The sequence below is a fragment of the Squalius cephalus genome (assembly GCF_949319135.1).
Source record: "Squalius cephalus genome assembly, chromosome: 5".
NCBI lineage: Eukaryota > Metazoa > Chordata > Actinopteri > Cypriniformes > Leuciscidae > Squalius > Squalius cephalus.
In genome coordinates this window covers 9094963-9120482 of record NC_137126.1, presented here as the reverse complement: position 1 = coordinate 9120482, position 25520 = coordinate 9094963, and the positions used below count along the sequence as shown (strand labels likewise).

Genomic DNA, 25520 nt, shown 5'->3' with positions numbered 1-25520 from the left:
GCGATTTCAAACCACGTTTTTGAGACTGTCTTTGGTTCACTGCAGTTTTAAAGAGAAAATGAATTTGCACCTGGTTTGTCTTAAAAACACCACATAGATATATAAACAATATTAAAACCTTGATTTTCACCACAGGGGGACTTTTAAACCCATCTGTTGAGTTGAAACAACCCATCATTTTTTTAGAGTGTATTTGTTGTAGTGTTGTGTAAGCAATCAGCACTGTGATTGACATCAGCAATTAAATCTTGACATCACTGTGACTGACATCACTAATGGGATCTATAATCGGCTGCATGGTGGAGTTTTGTGCTGAACTGGTTTGGGAGAAAAAAATCAGGCGTCCACTACATAATGGATTTAATCCAGTACGTCATCGCGCTACAGGCTCCAGCGATGGCAGTCTCTCTAAAAAAGACATTGTGTCTCATTCGTTAAACAAGCAGAATGAATTTAGTCTGTAAAAGCATTTTTACATTCAAATCAATGTCACAATTTGCATGGTTTTGTCACATGGTCTGTCTACATTCAACTTGTCTACATACTGTCAAATCCACTTGTCCTGTGGTTGAAACTATCGCAAGGAGTACGTCAGCACTAGAACGGGCCAACCGTTTACTGACGGCGACTCTAAAGCCTCGTTCAGACCATCAGTCCAAATCTGTTTTTTGTGCAAATCCGATTGAAATACGACCAGATTTAGCAAGTGTGAACGGCAAAAAATCACATGAAATGCGATCTTTGCAAATCCGTTTCGAGCCACTTTCAAATGTGGTTTGAGATCCTATTCAAATCGCATTTCTGGAAATCCGTTTCAGTCCGACCGCTCCGGGGTGCGTTTTCCGTACAATTATATAACTCGCTACTTAACTACCGTAGTACGATGCATCGTTGAAGAAGTCAACTAGCTAGTCACGACTGTTTCCCAAAACTGTATTGTCGCAAATTGGTCGTTCAACCACGTTGATTTATGTTGTCACGCACGTGGTGGAATAATAACTACTTTTAATGAATCTGTTTGAGATCGAATTAATGGCAGATGTTTTGCTATAAATTACGGACATGGCATTTGAGGACTATTTCTAATTTTTCTCAGTTATTTTGCTTTATTTCCAGATTCAATCATAGGCTTGTTCTTACGTAATAGAGCAATTACATTTTGTAAATAAGACAACATCTGTATTGCAAACCCTTGCAGTTGTAGTAGTTTTTGGCGTATGCCTACCAACGCAACATCATTGCCATAAAAACAATGCAGATATTCCGGAAAACAAAAGAGCGGCATGGAACACACTAATCGGATCAGGGGTGCGTTTCCCAAAACAAACTATGGTCGCTAGTTCCGTCATTACCAATAGAGTTCAATGGTAATTGCGATCATAGTTGGCCAACGATGCTTTTGGGAAACTCACCCCTGAACAGTTGCGATTCAAAATGTGGACAGTCAATAATTTTAGATCAGATTCCAATCGGATACACGAATAATCAGATTTGGACTGACAGTGTGAACGTAGACAAAGCGTTACATCCTGTGTAGACAGCATCAATGTAGACAGTTTTTTTCAATCAGTTTGCTCTGTAATTCATTTTGCTTGTTTTTCATGGAAAAGGTCCACTGTCTTGAATTGGTCGTTGGTTGAAGAAAAACATTGAAGAACAGTAGAAAACAGAGAACAATCTTCCTTTATGGATCAGCTCGCTTACGTCCCATTTATCCAAGCATGAATACTGCTGCTCACACACGAGATAGAAAAGTACAGTCCACTTTATCCACAAAAGGTGGCTGCTCCACAAGACGGCCTCCAGCTCTTAAGACTTGATGTTGGGTCAGCAGGGAGTAACAGATTCCATCTTTAGTCTACGACAATCCTCCGTTTATGAGCTAAGGATGTTGTTCTTTATTTCAGGAAAAAGCACCATATAATATAGTTAAAGGGATGTTCCTGATGGCCATCTCATCTTGATAATTGTACTTTGAATAAGAGTTAAGTATACATGGTTACCTGGTCATTGAGAGGTTTCTTTTCCCCATTGACGCCCTTCAGTAGGACAGACTCCTCCGTCTTTTTTGCCTTCATCTCTACGACGATGTCATCTTTGCTCGTCTTCTCCTTGGTGCTGTAGGCATTAATGCTGTAGAGATTACACACCAATAACACACCGATACACAAGACTGCACCATTTGGCTGCACAGATGTTTTACTGTACTCAAATGAAATCATAATCACTTCATCAAAAGACTTCATCAAATTACCCCAACAAAAAGTTATGTGGTCCCATAGTGAAGTCATGTTATTAAAATCTAATGGTTCCTGCTTTAATTTTTGAAAGGTTTTGTATGAATTTCATTCCTAAAATAGTAACATTTGATATGGTTCTATACACTAAGTTAGTAAATGCATTAGTAATAATAATACTTCTCCATCTTGGTTCATGTTAATTTCTATGTACACTAGCATTCAAAAGTTTGTCAGTAAGATTTGTTTTGGGGTTTTGAAAGAAATTAATACTTTTATTCAGGAAGGACGCATTGAATTGATAAAAAGTGACAGTTATACATGTTTAATGTTACAAAAGATTTCTGTTTCACATAAATGCTGTTCTTTCCATCAAAAAATCCTGAAAATATGTGCAATGTTTTCAACATTAATAATACTATGAATTGTTTATTGAGCAGCAAATCAGCTTATTAGAATGATTTCTGAAGGGTCATATGACCCTGAAGACTGAAGTACTGACAGTTTTGTCATCAGTGGAATTAATTAGGCCTATATTTTAAAAGATATAAAATAGAAGACAGTTATTTTAAATTGTATTATTATTATTTCAGACTATGTTTTGTACAGTATTTTTGATCAAATAAAAGCGGCCTTGGTGAATATAAGAGACTTTTTTCATAAAATTAAAAAAATTGCCGCAACAAACTTTTAAAAGGTAGTTTATACTAACACATATTGAATAGTTGAAGTTGGATAAATTAACATTAATGTAATATGAACGAACATGAATTAACAATGAACACATATATTTATAAATTACCATTAACCTAGATTAATAAATGCTGTAAAAACATTTAGTTCATGACACCTAAAACCTAATTAAACTATATTATTCAGTGTTTTCAGGAAACAGTAATAGAGATGCCCAAACTTTTAACTGGTAGTTCATGTGTCATATACCATAAAGTTCACATGGTGGTACTGCAGGATACTTGTAAAAAAATACCATGGCATCTTTAGATGCAAAAAACTTGATAATACCATATCAACTTGTAGCCTAATAATGCAAGGTTTTTTAGACCCCCAAATATGACCATCCTAATGCAGGACCACTATTGTTAATATGGAGCTATGTATTGTCATGTGTAAAGACCCAATTTTTACAGTAAAAATGTTATTATTATAAATATGAGTAAAATATTATTTTGAAAATATTTGTATTTATTACATTACATTATTATGTTTTTGTTTACATACTATAGTACCGTACTGTTCGATTTATTCATTATTTATTTATTTGGATTAATATTCTTTTTTTATTATTATTTATTTTAAAATGCTTTAATTATTTGAATCAAAGTATTAATTTATTTGATTTAATGATAATTTGTATTATTATTTATTTATTTTAAAATACAGTTTTTCTCTAAACTTATCTACAGACCCTCTCGCACTCGAATGCAGCCAGTTTGAAAACCCTTGTACAAATGTATATGAATAAGCTGGATAGAATGGAAAAATAAATAAATATTACATACATTTCTTGTTTGCCTGAGCGTCCACAGGGTAACTTGCCCTTTTTATACAGGAAGTAGAAGACGCTGCCCAGGATGGCCAACAACAGGATGCTCACAATAATCACCACAATAATCACTCCACTATTATCAACTGCAAAGAGAACAAGAGACGTCAACATTAGCATGACTGGCTGACATATAATAACCAATGAATTATTACCCTTTCAACAAGACTAATTAAGACTAGATTAATTCATGCTGAAATGCAATAAATGTGCTTTTGGGCAAAATACAAAAGTGAAATCCCATACCAGATCATGAAAAGAACACTGAAGGGCACGTTACACTGCACTTTTTAACAATGGCTGGAACATTTGGATTCAAAACGTGTGCCACATGACAAGGACGCATGTCCTTGTAAATGAGACGAGTTTGGTATATGAAACATATAATTAAAGTGTTTTAGTAAAATGGAATAAGAGACTCATATTCCTCAGAGTCAAATAAAGAAAATTAAGGAGCGCCATTTAGAGGAAGCGTCATCAAATGCTATAAATAAACACTGAGAGACGACAAACAATTGTCTGGGAATGGATTTTATGAGTTAAATCTACTCAATAAAACAGCAGGCTGCCACCACTATGTTCACCATAATAATTTAACAGTCTCAGTTGCAGCCCAGCACTTCAAAACATTTGTTAATATATTCACATAGAACTAATTATACATTCATCTTGGAAAACATTCAGCTCTAGATCTGCCCCTGCTATCTGAAGTAATGTCTGCTTCAATTTTTGCTGGCTTTTATTTTTTTTTTTGCACTATGACTTTTCTTCACACAGAATTTTAAATATGCCCACAGGCCGACACGAAGAGCCAAGCTAACCGAGCTGCTGTGGAGGCTTCACCATATAAAATCTATGAATTATTCAAGTACATAAGATGATCTTTCATTGTTTGGTTGGGATGGATTTTGTAGGGATTAAATGGACTGAGTGTTGATTTAAAACTTATGATCTGTTATGAACAGAAGATGAAAAAAATAAATGTTACCTGAAGTTTTTCTAGCCGTTGGAGTCTGGGAGAATGGAACTGGGCGAAAACAAGGAACAACATTAACATTTTTGATTCCAAACTGCCAGTATTGCCAGTCAAATCAAACAAGCGACAGTAAAGACATTTATTATGTTACATATGTTTTTCTCAGCATATTAGGATTTCTGAAGGGTGATGTGACACTGAAGACTGGAGTAATGATGCTGAAAATTATATATATATATTAAAATAGAAAACAGTTATTTTAAATTGTAATAATATTTCACAATAATACTGTTTTTACTGTATTTTTTATCAAATAAATGCAGCCTTGAAGAACAGAAGAGTTCTCACTGACCCCAAATTTTTGAACGGTAGTGTATGTACAATTTGATCCCCAATAAATTATATTAATCTAAATAGATACCCAAATATTAAATTAAATAATTTTATTAATTTTATACATTTAATTTCTAATAATAAATCATATTTAAAAAAACAAAACAATAAAATTAATAATGTATGTATAAAATTGTACACAGTAATCGTATGTATAGATATTACATCTACCTATGTTAAAATAAATATTACATGTATAACTATACAATACATGTAGTCAATTATATTTAAATACATTGAATGTATATTCAAAAATACTATATTTAACAAAATTGATCATTTTCTTCATCATATATAGTGATTATGTTTCCTGATTTTCAGTGTAAACAAGGAAAATGGACTCTTACTGCTCCTGATGTTGTAGGTCTTGGTCTCTATTCCAAAGTCATTTGTTGAATTGCAGATAGCAACAATGTCAGTGGTAACTTTAAGCATCACAACACTGAGGACTTGCTCCTCCATCTCTCTTTTAACAACCTCACGCCAGCTCTGAGAATACACACACACATACAAGACAAAAGCGTCAACCCAAGCGCTGTGTAACACGAGCAGAGGACTGAGAGGAAATCTGTGTTACCTGGCTGCCAGTGATGCTCCAGGTGATGACGGGTCGAGGGTAACCTCTCACCTCACAGCTCAAATTTAACCACCCCCCGACCTTTTCTGTCAGCTCAATCTCCCTCTCCGCATCCTTCATCTGAGGTGCACCTAGAGGAACAGATCCAGTAACAACTTTAGAAATATACTGCTACTAAATGTACAGCTCTTTTCAGCAGTTTATTATGTTCAATTATATATTTTACATTGTAAAATGCAGTCCTGTTAAAGGGATAGTTCACTTTGAAATTAAATTTTGGTATGTTTTAGCTTACCTGAAGGGCATCCAAGATGTACAGTAGGTGTCTTTTTTTCCGCAGTAGTTTCAATTTTGATATTTTTAGGTCAAACCGTTCTTGTCTGTCAGTCATGTAATGCAGGTCTGTGGTCACTGTCTCAAAGAGCATGCACAGAGTCCAAATTAAAACAATTCCCCATCGTCCAAATTAAACAATTCCCCATCGTAAGTACACATTGATGGCTTAAGGCACGAAACGAGCGGTTTGTGTGAGAAAACGAACAGTATTTATATCGTTTTTACCTCTTACAACACAACCACGTCCAAGTGATCTGAGGGCGCGAGCGCATCCTGCTGTGTGTCGTGTGCGCAGACTGGTGCATAGATATATATATACACTAGAGGTCGCCTTGGCTACGGCAGTTCATTGGAACGAATGTCTTTAATGCGACATCTAGTGTGTATATATATCTATGCACCAGTCTGCGTACATGTCACACAGCAGGAAGCGCGCGCCCTCAGATCACTTGGACGTGGTTGTGTTATAAGAGGTAAAAACGATATAAATACTGTTCGTTTTCTCACACAAACCGCTCGTTTCGTGTCTTAAGCCATCAATGTGTACTTACGATGGGGAATTGTTTAATTTGGACGATGGGGAATTGTTTTAATTTGGACTCTGTGCATGCTCTTTGAGACAGTGACCATAGACCTGCATGATATGACTGTCAGACAAGAACGGTTTGACCTAAAAATATCAAAATTGAAACTACTGCGGAAAAAAAGACACCTACATCTTGGATGCCCTTCTGGTAAGCTAAAACATACCAAAATTTAATTTCAAAGTGAACTATCCCTTTAAGTTCCTGTCTCTATGAAGCCCCTCCAACTGAAAAGTGCAATGTGCTCTCATTGGTCAGCTAGACCAGTGTGTTGTGATTGGTCAACCGCTTCCAGCGTGTTTCGGAAATGTCACGCCCTTACCATAACTGTGAGTTTCAAGTATTTTTTTTCAGTCTATGGTTTCAACACACTACTAATGCAACTCAACCAGGCCTCGCCAGTTTTTTGCGGATGCCTTGGGCTATCAGGGTTGGGTTAAGGGATGAGGCGAGGACTCAAGGTGCAGAAATAATGGGCCTTTTATTTAATTGTAAAATTCAAGAGAAACTACCCCGTAGGGGGTAAATTTGACTGACAGCAGGGCTGGGCTGGAAACAGCAAGACAAGGCTTTGCAGGGCTAGACACGATCACAAGCCATGTGCGCAAACAAAACAAGGCACGAACACGCAGCCAATGAGAGCACTCCCCGACTGTGTATCTGCACAAAACAGGACAACATGAAAGCACACGGCCGATGAAACACATGAGCCACGTGCTACACAGAACAAAACACACACATGGACAGAAGAGTGTACGGCCAGACGCTGGAGAGTGAGCAAATGCTTATTCCGTGCGCTTACCCACTTACAACAGAAGACAAATACATGGAGCATGAACGTCCGGACCCTGACGCAGAACCGAAACCTAACTAGACCGAAGTGCCAGGATCCGAACACCACGCTCCGCGTACAAAAACTCACGTGGACAGAAGAGCGCACGGCCCGAGCGAACTCGAAACCGCACACTCACCATGACAAGACAAGACAATAAGAGTGTCTGAGTTCTGTTACCAAACCAAGAATAAACAGACCGACGTGAAAAACCCTCAAATGGGCGGGAATTATTTAAATGAAGAATATTATGCAGTGTACGATCCTGTAAGAAAACTCAAAACTACAATGGAGGCGTTTCAGGGAGTTCAGAAACAATTTGAAATCAACCCAAACAAACACACGCCTCTCTTCATTGCTCCGCCTCCAAAGCTCACCCTCCAATCCTAACTGTCCTGCTCCAAGTCGGTCTCGAACCCTGATCGCTGGCAAGCGAGGCGAGTGCACTAACAAACAGTAAACGCCGCATTCTCTAGCAGTCATCAGTCTGCACAACTCTCACTAGATGGCCTCTGTTACACACGCAATGCAAGAGTGGATGTCTTTATCGTAGCAGAAGTGCAACAAAATAAGGCTTCATGAAAATGGATCGTGATGATGAACGAACGACAAGAAAGCACAAAAAAGTTACATACATACACAAGAGAAAATACAAACAAGAGTTCATGTTAGATGTCAAAAGCACAGCAGCTCGAGACAAACCTTTTTTTCTAATATTAACACGGGTCCTAAAGCTCGTTCCTGATCATATCCCTTCAGTTTCCAGTGATATTCTTATGAGCTTTTCTCTTTTGTAATGTCTCTCAGCCATCTCTCTTTCTACAGTCTTCCTTCAAATCTCCCTCTTGCTCGTTCTCTCTCCTCCACTGTAATATGCCCCCTAATGCTGATTGGCTACACGTTTGTTGTTGTGTCTGGTTGTGTTGGTCCAACCAACTTTCAAACAGCATTTTTCAAATATCACCTACTCCACCTTTAAATACTTGATGAGCTCTTCCTTACCCTGTACGATGATATGGATAGAACCGCTGGTCAGCAGGCCTGGAAGAGACGGTACAGTCACTTCACAGTCATACTGTCCAGCTGTGTCAAATGTGGCGTCCTGCAGCTGCATTATGTGTCCTCTTCCGACCTCAATCCCTTCCTACACACAAACAAATGCACGCAAACAAATTTAGCGAGGAACAGGTGGGGTGAAAAGAAGCTCTAAACAGAATGTGGAAGACTAAATGAATGTGTCCACACTGCAGTGTTACCTTAAACCACACAGTAGTGGTCTCTAAAGACGACAGGGCATTGCAGGTCGCTGTCAGACTCTCTCCTTTCAGCATGACCTCGGAGTCTTTGGGCATCACCACAGCTGGATCCAGATCTGCACACACACACACACACACACACACACAGAGGCAAACACATAAACCTAGGCATTTGTGACTGTACCCGTGGCAGCAAATGAAGCGTTTGTTGAGTACCATCTGTAAACGGTCAATAATTGACTGAAAGGAATTATATCAGCTTCATTTAATGAGGGTTAGTAAGTGTTGACAGAATACATTTTTATTCATATTGCACCAGAAAAACATAATTGCTTTATTATTATTTATTTATTTATTTTTGAATATTATATATGCATTTTACAATATAGAAATTTTATTAAAAATTTCAATAAAGAGAGTAACTTTTCCTTTTTCAACAAAAGTTCACCGCTAATGCATTTGGCTCCTTTACATTAAATAATAAAAAAAATCCTAATTTGTTATTCACTTTAGACTAAAGCATCTGCAAAATTAATAAATGTATGGTAATATTTTTTTTTTATTATTGAAAGAATTCTCTTATTCTCACAAGGGCTGCATATTTGATCAAAAATACAGTAAAATAGTAATGTTGTGGAATATTATTACAATTTAAAATAACTGTTTTCTATTTGAATATATTTTGAAAAGTAATTTATTCCTGTGAAGGGAAATATGAATTTTTATGACCAATCACTCCAGTCTTTAGTGTAATTTCTGTTTATTGTTGATTTGATGCTCAAGAAACATTTATTATTATTATTATTATTATTGAAAAGCGTCAATTATTATTGCTTGATATTTTTGTGGAAACTATTATTATTATTTTTTTTAGGATTCTTTGATAAATAGCAAGTTCAAAAGAACAATATTTATTTGAAATATATAGTTTTTGTAACAATGTACAAATCTGCCATGTTTGATAAATGTAATGCATCCTTGCTGAATAAAAGTATTAATTTCTTTAAAAAAAAAAAAACTTTTGAACAGAATAGTAAATTTTATTCAACATTATTAAGATACTAGTTCTAATGGATGATCATATTGTGGTGGTGGTGGTGGGCAATTTATTTCTAGTTTCAAAATCAGGGTGTGTAAATTTGAGAAGCAGAACTCACAGTGCACAGTGAGCTGTAGGGTATCCACCACCTCATCATGGTTCACTGCATCCAGGTCCAGAGAGTGACATTCATACACATCACTGTCTGCTCGAGACACCTCCTTCAGAACCAGCAGCCCATGATAGGAATCCAGCTCCACGTCTGACTGTTATGAGCAGGACACAGAGAACAGTGGGAATGTCAACATGGTGTTTTAATCCGTTTCTTTTGTCCACTTTCAACCACTTCTGTCCTGATTTCTTCAAAGGGAGGGTCTATGGGCGGGTAATTTTTTTTTCTGTTTTAGATCTTTCGATCTAGACAAAATAAGCTTGTGCAATTTGCATGAATGCGCAAGGAGACGATAGAAAAACATACTGAGAGCAGCTTTTGTTTCTGCTCTGACAGCCCCAAGACCACACCGAACTGTCAGAAAAAGTGTTAGAAATCAGGAATGGTGAGAGAACATTGTGCTTGGTAAATTTTTCGTCTTTAAACCAAACTTGGGTCTCCAGCCGACAAAGTTTGAATCCCGTCTGGCTAGCACGCATCCTATAATGTTTACGCATTAGGTCAGTAGGCGGTCTTTTGTGGCTGTTGAACCGCATTCGACCACATGAGTGTTTACACTACGAAAGCAATCCGGTCAAATGCGTTTTCGACTAACGTTACCTCTGGAAGTGGTCAAAAGTGGACAAGCTCAAAACGTTTTAGACCCCGTTCACACATAGCTTCGTCCACTTGTGAAGCGATTGACCAAAACACATCTTCATACCAGGTGTAAACAGGGCCTAAGATTGAGGGGCTGTTTACACAACACCGTTTTCAACTAAAAACGTAAAACTTTTTATGCGTTTTGGCCATCGTTTTCATGGAAACAGCGTTTTGGCTGCCTGAAAACGCAAACTTTTGAAAATGGGTTTCAAAGTGCAATTTTTTGAAAACGGTCTCTGTGTAAACAACAAAAACGCGAATCTCTGAAGACGATGACGTAATGCACATGCGTATTACGTGTTCAATCTATAGTGTTTCATCGCCATCTAATGGCCTGGCAGCAGAATACAGGGGTTTTTATTCGTTTTCGCAGATCCGTGTGAATGGGGGATCGTTTTGACAATGGTACCGTCTGAACGCGGAAAACTCAAAGGAAAAACTTCTCAGTTTTAAGCATGTCATTGTCGTGTAAACGTACCCTAAATCTGTGCGTATGCGCGTTTTATAAATGAGGCCCAATGTCATTAAAGCAAATGCATAGGTAACACTTACAAAAAGCTGCAAGTCAGTAATGGCACTGTTCTGTCTGTGCATATCAACCACATTGTCTGAGCTAGACGTCTGCTACGTCCGCTTCTTCTCAATGCTTTACAGCCTCCCATTCAGGAAAAACGGGTCCAAATAAAAAGAGAAAAAAAGAGGCTATTCTCACTTGTTCTCGGTTGAAAATGATGGGTGCTGGGGGGTTCCCATCCCCTTGGCAACGGATCTCCACTGTGTCCCCCTCTTTGACCAAGCCCTCAGGCGATTCTTTCCATATCTCCACGCTGCTTGTTGGGTCTATATGACATACGAACATACACAAAGACCAAGGGGCCATGAATCTTAATTCATTCATAAGCATCTTGAAATAATTCTCACAATCAATTATTTAGTAAAAGCTGACAAAGCAGACCTTCATAGCTGTGTCATGACGAACACAACTCAAAGTTTATCATTACCTGTGATGTACTGACGCTATCTGAAATATTGGGTCCTTTCATATAAAACCATGTTAGACATGTCAAATCTGATGTGATCTTTAAGCCTTGTGTTCGCACAAAGATTGTCATCAGATTCATATATAGGTTTTGTCCACAATGAAACTGAAAATACTGCATGTAATGATAAAATCATGTCAGTAAAGTCAAATATGATGTCTAAAATGCATGGATGTAAAGTGAGATTTTGGACCAATGAGATTTCACAGTGGGCGGAGCTATCCAGCACGATGCAACAGACCAACAAAATGTTGTGTAGCTTGTTTTATATACAACCTTAAAGTCCAACTGAAATCAAAATTGACCCTATTTACTTTGTTAGCGCATATAGTCTTGTGGTGAAAAATTAATCCGTGCAAGTTAATACACAGAAAAAAATTGTTTGCTGTCGTAATCTTTAATCAAAGTCTGAAAAGTTACTTCCGGTCTGGAATGGCATTCTTTCTCTGATGATGTAGGTTTGACGGCTTGGGTTGGGAAACGCTTAACCACTCCCCTCAAACTGTTAGTCTGCTATGATTGAGAGGAGGAGCGCTAGAGTAAAACCCTGCCCTCTGTTCAATATTCCATTTCACTGGGAAATACGTCACAACACTGGAGAAAAGTCGTTTGCAACTTCCGGTTCACGCGGACTTTAAAGGATTCTGTCAGGCGTTTCATATATAGAAACTTTTAGGGGTTCCCATCATGTGATCATTTTATGGATTTAGTTTTCATTTATTTTTCATTTTAATAAAATTGTATTAATTAAACGGCTCATAAACATACTTTATCACTAGTAAAATTTAAATAACTCGTTAAACATGAATGTATTTGTTACATGTATGATCTGTGTTTCCCCCCTTCAATGTGTTTTTGGTTCAGTCCTGTGTCCTAGTGTTCCATGATTGTTCTAATTAGTCATGCCTCCTATCACCTGTGCATTGTCAATCACCTCATTAGTTATCTTGTTAGTCCCTGTGTATTTATACCTTGTGTTCTACTTCAGTCTTTGTCCGTTATCGTCAATGTAAGTGTGAGTGTTTGGTATTTTCCCTGAGAGTTTGGTTATTAAATGTTATTCCTACGTATTCCTAGTTTCCATGAGCTTTGTCCTACATGTAACGTGACAGTATTATTCAATCATTTAAGAAATGTTTCCTTATATAGAAACTTTTTGGCATAAAGCGTTCTTTAAAACTGGGTCAGGAATAAAGAAACCTATTGAATATAGAACCCATTGAACCTTTCTTTCTAAGAGTGTGGTTTAGAACAAAAATTGGATGTATCGCATTCCATTTCATCAAAAGAAACTCTCAATTATAAAATGACTTACAGTGAACTGTAATATTGATGCCTTTGGACTCGGATGTCCTGACAGCTGCTGGGACAAAGTAGCTGACTTCACAGGAAAAGTGGGCATCTTTGTCTTCCTTGGTCACCTTATAATGCAGATCACTCTGCACTGTATATAGGCCACTGGATTCTCTTGTCACTAGCGTTACCACATTCACCACTGAGAAAAAACACACACACACACAACCAGACATACAGACACATTAGTGGCAACTATTTTTCATACCGTACATTACAATGTTGTGATGCCTAAATTCATTTGTAGCATGTAAAGCGATTGATTTCAGCTTTTAGGTTTTTATTTTTAATTCGGACAAGAAAAGAAATTTGGCACAATTTTCCAATTATTTATCTGCTATTTCATAGTTAGCCACAACATAAAAAATAATTTGGGCTTATTAGTATTGGCTAGAATTTTAAGATCTGTACATAGTGTTATAGGTTTGGAGCAAGTTATTGTAAAATTACTTAATGTAAAATTTAGTCATCTGTTTGTTTAGTTTCATTTTCATGGACTTTTAGTTTGCTTGTCATTATTTTTCTGTTTTCTTTGTTCACATTCCCCGCCACTTGTTTGTTACCATGAATTCATTTAATCATCACGGTTGTCCGTATTTAAGTTTATCATTGTATACTAAGCGGCTTTTTACATGACACCGGTTTCAACTAAAAATTAAAAAAATATTTATGCGTTTTGACCGTTCATTTACATGACAACGTTTCTGCTGCCTGAAAACGCAAACTTTTGAAAACGGGTTTCAAAGTGCAAGTTTCTGAAAACGGTCTCCGTGTAAACAACAAAAATGCAAATCTCTGAAGACGATGACGTAATGCACATGCGTGTTCAGTCTATAGTGTTTCATCGCCATCTAATGGCCTGACAGCAGAATACAGGGGTTTTAGTCATTTTTGCAGATCCGTGTGATTGAGGATCGTTTTGACAATGGTGTCATCTGTACATGGAAAACCCAAAGGAAAAACTTCTCAGTTTTAAGCATATCGTTGTCGTGTAAACGCACCCTTAAAGGAGAACTCCGGTCAATTTTAACATTGAGCTCATTTTTTTTGTACATTTGGAGTGCTGTCAATACAGAGAACAACGACAAAAATCGGTGTTGCCTACACCGTGTTATCCTCTTTTTAAAATTTGCACCCTGTTGACTTCAATGGGGCAAGTACTAAACCTGCTTTTAGCCTCTTAACATCCTTGATGTGTCATTACAAGTGCACAGAAAACGTGAGTGATTCCTTCTGAGTGAACACGAGTGAGTCTGACTGCAGTAGATGTGAAAGAAATGTATAAAAATGATGTTATTTAAGCCAGCGCAAATACCTTTGTTTACATACTGTTTTTCGGTTGAAGTCCAAAGTAGTCGATTGCAGAGTTCACACGCATAGGTTTAATACCTATGATCACGCGCGTGAACTCGGCAATCGACTACTTTGGACTTCAACCGAAAAACAGGATGTAAACAAAGGTATTTGCGCTGGCTTAAATAACATCATTTTTATTCATATCTTTCACATCTACTGCAGTCAGATTCACCCGTGTTCACTCTGAAGGAATCACTCACATGGCTGGGCACTTGTAATGACACATCAAGGATGTTAAGAGGCTAAAAGCAGGTTTAGTACTTGCCCCATTGAAGTCAACAGGGTGCAAATTTTAAAAAGAGGATAACACGGTGTAGGCAACACCGATTTTTGTCGTTGTTCTCTGTATTGACAGCACTCCAAATGTACAAAAAAATGAGCTCAATGTTAAAATTGACCGGAGTTCTCCTTTAAGTTCCTGTGTTTCCTCAGTTCATTGTCTGTTATTGTTTGTGTGTAGACACGCTGTTACCTTGTGGATTATCTGAGTTTATTTCTTTATTAAATACATTCGTATTGGAACCTTTTGACTCATCTTCATCTTTTGGACTTTCAAACTTGTGACAGTGATCGTGCTCAATAAGAACAGGAATGTGTTTTAAGAAAATAAATAAGGTCCATTATTTTAAGCTTGTATTTTTCTAGATTTTCCATATTTATATACATACCATTCAAAAGTGGCAAGGACACATTAAATTGGTCAAAAGTGACAGTAAAGACTTTTACATTGTTTCAAAAGATTTAGATTTCAAATAAATTATGTTCTTTCTGTTTTTATTGTATTTTTATTTAATAAATACAGCCTTGGTGAGCATAAGAGAATTTTTAGGAGAATAAGAAAAACATACAGAATCCAAACTTTTGAACGGTAGTATAAAAATGTATATTAAAATTATATTAATATTAAAACTTAAAATTACTGAATTAGAACTGAATGGTTGCACTTTATTTTACAGCATGTGTACTTACAGTGTACTTAAGAAAGTACAAGTTAATATAAAGTTTAGGGGTAAATTTAGGGGTACACTAGGTTCAGGGTTAGTACCTAGTTATTTCCCAGTTATTGTAATAACTTTAATAAATACACAGTACAGGTATGTACATGGGGAACAGGATATATTAATCTTACTCACATCCATTAGTAGGGTGGATGGGGATGTGATCACGGTACCATGTGATGTTTGGCTTGGGAAAGCCGTCTCTGGTCTCACAAGATGCAATCTAACCAAATAAGAGATGCGTCAGCTTAAACCCAGCATATTTAATGGCTACAAACATTACATATACATACAGGGTGAATTTGAGTGCATGATGTACCTTAGCTGGGGAGTCACTGGACACCGAAACTCCAGAGAGGACACCTTCAACGACAGGAGGCTCTGGAGGATCTGACAACAGCAAGTTTACGTTTATATATATATATATATATATATATAATAAGCAAACATATTAAACCATTTAGTGACGATATTCAACTGACATGAGGAAAAGACTTACCGAAAACCTTCAGGAGAGTCCTTCCCTCTCCATTGCCGGCTGCCAACCCACTGACCTGACAGAAAAACTCTCTCTCATCAGACAGCTTAACGTCCTGAATGGTCAGAGTTTCTCCATCACTGTTTGGTTGTACACTGATACGGTCACTGTAGCTCGTGTCCTCATCCACCTTCTGCATGGTCAGATCGCTGTAGGAGATCCTCACCCGATTCCCTTCACGCTCCCGCTGAGGATGATGGAAAATAAAACTTAGCACATGGTCTCTAGTCCCTCGTTCAATGTAAGTCTAAGGGAATTTTTACTCAATCTATTGTCAGCCACGTGAAAGTCTGAGCACTTAAAAATTAACAGCACACTTCCAGCACAATTAAAGGGATAAACTCGCAGAAAAAAAAAAAAAAAAATCATCATTTACTCACCCTCATGTCATTCTAAACCCATAAGATCATTGATCTTTAGAACACAAATTTTGTCCATCCATTGAAAATCTGCTCAACCAAAACTTCCACACATTAAAAAGTTCAAAAAGACATTGTAAGAGTAATTCTTATGAATCGAGCGGTCCAAGTCTTCTAAAGAGACACGACTGCTTTATATGAGGAACAAATTTAATGCAGGCTTTATTCACATATAAACATTGATATGCGTATAGAGCGCATCAAATATGGTGAATAGAATCTCACACGCATGACATGATGTCACACAAATGCTTTTGAGCTTCCGCAGGAACCAATGAAGCTTGTACGCAAGCGTCAAACAAGTAGGGCGGAGCTTTGGTTTGCCATATTTGATGTGCTCTAGGGCCCTGTCCCAAATGGAACCCTAAGCACTCGAGGTCTTCCTCTGAGTCTGCACTTTCGTGACGTAATGCCGCTTTGACTGTCGGGAAGAAGTCTGCTGCAGAGCCCGCATCAGCGTGGGCTCAGCAAAAGTGCGCATCAAGGGTGCAAATCGACCACATGGGGGTGCTCGCGAGCACCCTTCTGAGATCTAAAAATGAGAAATGGGACACACTGTGGTCTCACAGACTTAACGGACACGCGCGTGCACGCGGCAGCCATTGTAAGTCCACAAGACCGAAAGTGCACATGAAGTGTGCCATTTGGAACAGGGCCTAGGTGTGTTGATCAGTGTTCATGTGTGAATAATAGTCTAAATTAAAAGGATAGTTCACCCAAAAATGTTAATTCTGTCATCATTTACTCATCCTCATGTTGTTCCAAACCTGTCTGAATTTCTTACTTCAGTTGTACACAAAAGAAGATATTTGAAAGAATGTTGGGAACCAGACAGTTGACGGCACCCATTAACTTCCATAGTATTTTTTTTTTCTACTATGGAAGTCAATGGATGCCGTCAACTGATTACAAACATTCTTTCAAATATCTTTTTTGTTCAATAGAAGAAAGAAATTCATTACGATTTGGAACAACTTGAGGGTGAGTAAGTAATGACAAAATTTTCATTTTTGGGTGAACTATCCCTTTAAATCTGTTCATCGATCAGCTATATTCAGCGATTGTGTCTCTTCAGAAAACTTGGGTTAAACGCTTGATTCAAAGCGATATATTGTGAGCTTTTTGAATTGTCAAAGTTTTGGTTTCGTGGACTTTTAAAGGATGGACAGAAATCTTTTTGCATGTATGTTTCGAAGATGAGCAAGTCTTATGGATTTGGTACAACATAAAGGTGAGTAACTGCTGAAAAAATTTTCATTCGTAAATCAACTTTTTAAACTAAAAAATGTCAAAGAGCGTTAGAGCTTCAGACTCACCACAAACCACTGCACCATCACCAACTCAGGTTTCTCGGTGAAGGTGTACAGGCAAGGGATCTCTGCAGACTCGTCCATGTAAACCTCCACAGTGTCCTCCATCCTCAGATCCACTGCCGCCCAAGCTGCCAAAGAAAACTCATTGAGACTCATTGTGTGCTTGAGGCCATGTGAGAACAAAGGCTGCTTTATCAACACATGAAAAAACACATTAACAAGCATTTAATGCATTTTAAATTGTCTAGTAATGTTTAGGCCACAGCCTTAGAGAAAACTCAATTACACTCCTATTAATGAGATCAACAACATAAAATACTCTCTTTATTGAATCTCTTCAGGGTCATTCGAAGACTGTAAATGATGGCAAGATCCTGCCGGATCTGTGGACCGTTTTTGCTTGTTCTGTGTGGATTGTTGTGAGGCGGAATTATTTAGGATGGATATAAAAAGAGTACAAAGAATACATCTATTCAGAACTGAAAATGAAATCAAGTCAAAGCAGATAAACAAACATGATGGGGTAACGGATGTGTACAAGCTTGTCAATTATGTGATTTATCTGTATTGCAAGTGATTCAGTTTTTTCAGGTTGTTATGCTGAATATGATGTTATCATGTTTTATATTTTTGTCTTCCCAACAGCATAGTGATTTAAAGTTGTTCCGTAGTTAGTTGTATACAAATAATAAGTCTATGTGACTTCTGCGGAATTCCATGCCTGTAGAATGCATGCGGGCAAACTGAGGACATGAGACATGAGTCATCGGTCTTTGATGCTATCCTGTTGAGATTGAAGATATACAGACAACGCACACATCTATTTTGCACATTTTCGGCACTGTTTGTGTAGTGTAATTCCAATGCAAATTTATCAGAATGGATTTAAAATGTTACAATGAGAGTACTATACTCAAATTAGCCAATAATATATTTAGTAAACTAATGCATAATAGGTGGGAGAGGCACATAACTTGACTGAAGAATGTTTCAATTCTGCAGGCAGATTCGGCGCAACCCTTCTGATGGCCCATATTTGTAGATTCATTGATCTTGCAGACTTTGAAAGTTAAACCATACATGGCACAGCTTCACTTGGCTGGCAATATTAGATTGAAGAATGCTCTAGGCCACCTTACCACATCAGCACTGACTGAATCATGGGAATATAGGCAAAATCATTAACTCCATACAAGTTATTCTCCATGCAAGCTATTACATGTTATGGCTCTCAAAAGCATTGTCATGGAAATCAAGAAATAAAACATAGCCCATTAACTTGCTTCATAACACATAAAGAGAACTGCCTGCTGGAATATGAAAAAATATTATGCATTTAAGCTGTTTCACAAAAACATGTCCAGTGCTGCGTTTCTCAAAATCATTGTGAGCTAAGCTGGTCATGGCAATGGTTCTACAATGCTTTTGGGAAACGCAGCCCAGGTCAATTTTACCCATTAATCAAAAGAATGAAAAACTGAATAATACCATGCATAATTCAGAATTAACTACTTTTTAGGACATATTGTCTTAAGCTAATTTTCCTCCATATTCTTATTACTGTAATGCATCCAATACAGTAAAAAAATCTGATAACTGTTTGTTTTTTTTACTCTATTACATTGGTGGGTTTTTTTTTTTATTTAAATCACAACATACTATATATTACTATAATGTATGACGAAAGGTATTGAATAGTTGTGTGGCTTTCACCTTTAAATGTATAGTTCACCCCTAAAAATTCAGAAAAATCCTGTTCAAAAATAAAAATATGTTAAAATATGTTCAAGTAATAAAAATCATTTATTATTTAACATATTTGGGATCAGTAATATTTTATTTATTCATTAATTTTTTAAAGAAAATAATACTTGCATCAACTCAATTAGAAGTGCAAGTAAAGACAAAAATAAATAAAAAATCATATTAAACGCTGTTCTTTTCAACGTATAGTTCCCACAAAAATATCAAGCTGTTTTCAACATCGATAATAATAAGAGAGGTTTCTTATTATCACCGTATTAGAATGATTTCCGAAGGATCATGTGACACTGAATACTGGAATAATAATGCTGAACATTTAGCTTGACATTTAGTATTATAACTGTAAAAATTGTTTACAAAATTACTGTTTTTATTGTACTTTAATCAAATAAATGCAGCCTTGGTGAACAAAACCTTTTTTTTTTTTTTTGGAAATGTATAAATAAATGTAATATATTCCAATTCTTCTGAACTCAGACAATAACTTAGTGTGAGGAACAGACCAAAATACGAGGGTGAGTAGATGAATTTTTAGGTGAACCATATATTTAAAATCCTCCCTCTCTTTAGTTTCTGGCTGTCTCTATTGTGGCAACATTGAGGTTTCGAGTGGCAAACACAGACCTGCCGGCGGCTGCCACCACACCAACTGAAAAAATACAGACCATGTGTCTTTTGTGTGTGATGATTATATTTGGCAGCACACCCCTAAGCAAAGCAGAGAGAAAGAACAGCATTTTTAAAAAACAAGGCCCAGATTTTGTGACCACAGGCTTGGTTTTAATCTGACAATCTTTGTCTGACTCAGACATGAGCGATACCCATTCATCTCATCATCTTCCATTCCTCAGATATCTGCGTTCAAAACAAGCGTCCAGCCACTGTGACTTTTCAAATGTCACTCTCTGCCCTCAACGGCCTTTTTGTATTAGAAGAAAGTCATTTTTCTTCCCTTCAGCCCTTCTATCTCTCTGCAACCTGCTCTCTTGCTCTTTCTCTCAGCGTGCAGAAAATAGGCTCGGACTGAAAGGCCTCCTTTTTAATTGGAAACATCTGGGAGGCAGGGAGCTGGACTGGTGGGGTGCCGTGGAGACGGGCTATTATGGGATTTCCACGTCCTTGGCGAGTGACTGGTGGAGGAGAGAGACGTTGGCGAGGGTTCAGGGGTGAAGCGGCTACACAACAACCCTCCCCTCAGCAGTGTGAGGTCAGTGGCACAGCTCCTGCTGTGAAGGAAGGGGTCTAGCTGTGTCAACAACATCCGAGATGGGTTGAGTGTGTGTGTGTTTGTGATTGAGTGATAGATGAGACTTATGGTTTGTTTCAGCTCAACACTGCAAAAATCCTACGATTAATCAGTATCTTTGTCCAATAAAAATGAATTACTAAATTTAAAGATGCAAATGTTCGGCCAAAGTACGTACTAATGTGCAATCTTGCATTAGTAACAAACCTCAAGGAGGCGACAGATTTCCATTCAAATGCTTGCGTCTTTATGTGTTTCTTTTTATTCAAATAGCTAGCTAAACATCTTCACAGTTTGAGTAACTTTTTCAGGGGTTGCCTTCCCAAAAAGCATCCATAGCCAACTTTGATCGCAAGTTTCGTCGTTACTAACATAGTTGACCGATTCTGCATTTTACGAAACCATAGTTTTTAAACACCATTTGCAAACACCATTGCAATCTTTTGTGGTTGGAACTACATCTTTCGACCTGTAGTTAGAAGCATATAGTTTCATGTTAATATGACATATGGACTTGCATAGATCGCAATAAGCAAGCCAACATGCAGTACATTCTATATCTTTCATCCCATTTAATACATTTCGATCTATTTGTTTTAGTGTGTCAACAATAAATGACAGTTTTTGAAGCATTTGAAGCTGACATTAAAAGTGATCTAGAAATAATTCATTAGCAGAAGTTATTACTCCACCACCAGTGCTTGATGTTATAAATGACTTTCCTATATTATTGAACTAATGTGGTTCAAAAGATGGAGATGCAACCCTGTTACTGTGCTTGGTTTTGGGAAACAAAACTAGCTAGTTAATTTCTGCAGTGATGCATTGTACTAGTTAAGAAGCGAGTTATGAGGTTGTACAGGAAATGTAACCCAGAAATATTCTTTTCAATTAAATACAAATATTGACTATAATGAAATATTTGTGATTTATGTCGCTTGCAAAAAAAAATTTAGATGAAAAGTTCAGATGCAAAAGCCTCTAAATTCCATCTAAAATTTTCTTCTAGAATGATTTATCAAGCTCGTATATTTAATTTCAGTAATTTCACTTAAATGGCAATGAAAATGACCTATTAATTGTCATTTAAGTGAAATGACTTAACTTAAATATACAAGTATATTAAATATGGCACTTAGAGGCTTTTGCATCTGAACTCTTCATATATAGAGGGGTATTTCACACGAGATCTGACTGAAATATAGCCACAGTTGTCACTAACAGGACAAATCAAAACTATGAAAACATAAACCTCAGTTTACATAAAACATAAAATGTGAGAAACTGTGTCTGCAATAATATGGATGATTCTAGTAAAAATAACTACACATACATTTATCTAAATGTAGACATACCATAACCATAGATTTTAGTCTATATAACGCTGATCGTAGTCACTACAGACTAACCCAATCCCACATCCTGCCCCTAAAAAAACAGAATGTTTAATTTTTTTAAATAAAATAAATAGTGTTTCCTTTATTTGTAAAGCATTTTAACATTTGTGGATGTTTTCAAAGAGGGCTTTGTCAGGTTTTGCCAACTTCTGTCGACAATTTGTTCCCTAAGGTACAGCTAAGTGAACCTCCACACACACAAAGCCTTATTAAACTCACAGTCACATCCCGCTGGTCCCATTCTGCATTCACACCCCATTTTCAGGGCTGCTGCCTTTCTCTCTCACCCCCCCCCCCCCCCCACCACCACCACCACCACCCCACCCCAGCTCAACCGAGACTAGCCGCCCCACTCATTGTGACCAAGACGCTGGCCCTATTTGCTTAGACCTCTCTGTCCTTTAGCACAGCTTCACTGAGCCCCCCGACTGCGTCCATCCAGCCATGGCCTTCAGATGCAAGCCATTGTTCCCACACCTGGGGCGCAAATCTCTTCTTCTCTCTTATCTAAGCTTTGAACATCCTGAAGTATCTCACATTTGTTCTTGTTTAAGTCTTCAGGTAAACATAAAGGTGAACAGAAGTTCATTGTGTGCCTCAAGATGTGCTTTCCTTATCTTCTCCAACAAACATTTTGATATTGCCTGGCACAAACAGGTTAACAATGATTTTCCCTTAAACATCACGGCCAGATAATCGGATTAGCAAAGGTGGAGAATATCTTGTCAGAGGAGATTTGAGGCAAAGACCTACATGATATTTAATCTGAGAGAGAGAAAGAGTGTCCACAATAAAGAAAAAGAAAAAAGCTTTTAAAATCTTCTTCTAAGTTCTGAGGAATGTACTCTTTGTATTCATATTGGATTTATCTGGTTTTTACAAATATCATAAATGATTTATTCATAAATATGATTACAATTTATGCATTCAGTATTACAACCTGAACTAACCTTGCCTTGTCATACTTTTTTTTTTTTATGATACAAACAGGGTGGGAAAATTATATAAAAAAACAAAACTATTATAAAAATATTATAAAATATAAGTAATAAGTTTAGTACATGAAAGTATAGTAAAAATATACAAAGAAAATTTTATAGAATATTGCAGTATAAATGATTTATGCTTGCACATAATTATTTTTTGAAAATTAATGTACCTCATAATCTTTTATCAAAATAACTTCCCCACACTCATGCAACAACATCTCTTCTTTTCTCTGATGACGTGTTTCGTCAAAACAAGCAAAAAATAAAGGATTATGCTGAACTAGGCTACTTTTTGAGGTCAGTTTACAAAATCATAGAAGAGAATGTTCAAGTTATTGTATATAGGAAATCTGAATGTATTTTTGAATCAATTAACAGATCTGGATCAAAAAATATGTTTCATGTCATATAATGAAACACTGAGACAGAGAAAAGACAGATACCTAAAGCCCACGTATGTCAAACCGCTGCGCTGTGTTATTAACTATCCCGCGCAAACCCACGTCTGGAAACCACCGGTGAATATTTGGACGTGCTGACAGAGTTTCAAATAACAAGAGTAAGGATGCCTGAAACCACATTGTTTTCACAGGATGATGACTAGCTAGTGTGTGTCTGTGTATACGAACACAGGGTTGAAGGAATTGTGGGTCACAAGCTCAAACTGAGTTCCTCTAAAAACCAAGATATTATCCTAACAATGGGCTCACCACCATACGATAATACTGCCACATATACATTGTGTCCCTGTTACCCACACAAAAGTGGACAGTGGTCACAAAATCAGTCTGTCTGCTCAGCAACAAAGAGGATCAGCTACTGTTTCAGCCTCAGCTGAGATGAATTACATCTCCAGCTGTTTTTTATTATTGCAGTGTGACTCCCTAAACTTAAAGACAAATGCAAAACCCAGCAAGCAAACACAAACTCACAAACCCTCCCTCTTGAGTCTTGAGTCAGTCAGACTTCAGTGATCTGAGATAAGTAAATGGGCTTTACTTATCTTTTGAATAGAAAGGGCTTTGTATTGCCAATGTGATAAACATTTCAAAACAATAGTATAGCTAAATTAAAGTTGATGTCAATACTTAGTGACCATTACAAATACATTTTTATTTTTGTAATTTTTGTCAAAAGGACAAATGGATGGATGGATGGATGGATGGATGGACAAATAGCAGTTACATGAACAAAGCTAGACAAGAAACAATGGAAACATGAGGGCTATTTAAACAACAAGACTAATGAATTAACAAGACACACCTGAAAGCAATGAAACAATGAACCAATCAAAATGTGACATAAGACAAGGGCTGCGTTCAGCCCCGACAAAACGTTGCGCAACGTTTTTTGGAACAGAAACGGTGATGCGTTGAACACACTGTTCTGATGACGAGACAAGAGTTGCAACTATGGCAGCTGAGAAGGCCATTCTTTGTGTTCCTTGTGAAGAATTTTCTGAGCCTGATGAAGTCGGTATAAATATGTGTTTAATACTACAAAATATGCCCGATGTTACAGTTACTGCACTTGCCGCCCAGAACAAAAGAGAACATCCCAATCGAGTGAAGGGATTGCTGAAACTGAAATGGAAGCACACATCTTACCTAATTCAGACTAAAACACATCTATTTAGCCTCACATACTGACTTTATTTGTAGTTCATACTGTTTTAATACCCTGTATTTTCTTTCTCATTTTTAGGAAAAGCACTTAATTACCATTGTTTATTTCTATACCAAATGTCATACACTTGCAATGAAGCTAAAAATATAAACAACTACATCATTATGTTGATATCCTATATTTTTACAATAAAACTTACGACAAACATGTCTTCTAATATCCTCAGTTGTTGCGTATACCGAGCTGCATTGAACACATTTGTAAATTACTTTCCTTCAACCCATTGTGCGAGTTCACTTTAATACCGCGTGCTTTATATACATGTTGCTGCTGATTGGACTGCAGTTCTGACACACCCACCAAACAAGAGAAAACGTATCTCAAACCCCGTTGCACACCGGTGCACGCCGTTTCCAGGAAACATGACGTTCAACCCCGAAACCGTAGCAAAACGTTGCGCACCGTTTTGAACTTGAACGTGCCCAAGGAATCAATAAGAACATAGGACACATGACAAAAAAAACACCAATCAGAACATGACACATACAGGGGAAGCACAAGACATGATCACATGATGGCAACAGGGAATCACATGACAAACAGGAAGCAGGAAACATGAAACAAGGCAAAATTACAAATTAAAAGACTTTAAAACATAAACGAACCAAAACACAAAACCAACCAGTCGTATCTCAATAAAAAGGCAAAAATGACAAAAATAAATATTTTTTAGATAAAATCCAAGTTCGAGTCCTGGCTCATGGATCTTTCCTGATCCTGTCCCCCCCTGTCTCCCACTTTGCTTCCTGTCAATTCTCTATACTGTAGAATCACAATAAAAAAGGCAAAAATAAAATATAGGCTAAAAAAAAA

General features: G+C 37.1%; 1 protein-coding gene across 2 annotated transcripts in view; it reads right to left on the bottom strand.

Moving 5' to 3' along the window:
- Positions 1-1749: 1749 nt before the first annotated feature.
- mcama (melanoma cell adhesion molecule a) overlaps positions 1750-25520 on the bottom strand; it is a 56504-nt gene continuing 32733 nt past the window's right edge. The window contains exons 2-16 of one of the 2 annotated variants that reach the window (XM_079871095.1): positions 17629-17753; positions 15855-16080; positions 15675-15745; positions 15491-15578; positions 12964-13143; positions 11321-11448; positions 9913-10060; positions 8756-8871; positions 8502-8643; positions 5748-5878; positions 5518-5659; positions 4790-4828; positions 3758-3887; positions 2004-2133; positions 1750-1896 (exon numbers count right to left, since the gene is read on the bottom strand). In XM_079871095.1, the coding sequence (XP_079727221.1) occupies positions 1876-1896; positions 2004-2133; positions 3758-3887; positions 4790-4828; positions 5518-5659; positions 5748-5878; positions 8502-8643; positions 8756-8871; positions 9913-10060; positions 11321-11448; positions 12964-13143; positions 15491-15578; positions 15675-15745; positions 15855-16080; positions 17629-17753 (1817 nt within the window). In that variant the 3' untranslated portion in view covers positions 1750-1875. The remainder of the gene's footprint in view (positions 1897-2003; positions 2134-3757; positions 3888-4789; positions 4829-5517; positions 5660-5747; positions 5879-8501; positions 8644-8755; positions 8872-9912; positions 10061-11320; positions 11449-12963; positions 13144-15490; positions 15579-15674; positions 15746-15854; positions 16081-17628; positions 17754-25520) is intronic. The other variant, XM_079871096.1, reaches the window with a different exon arrangement.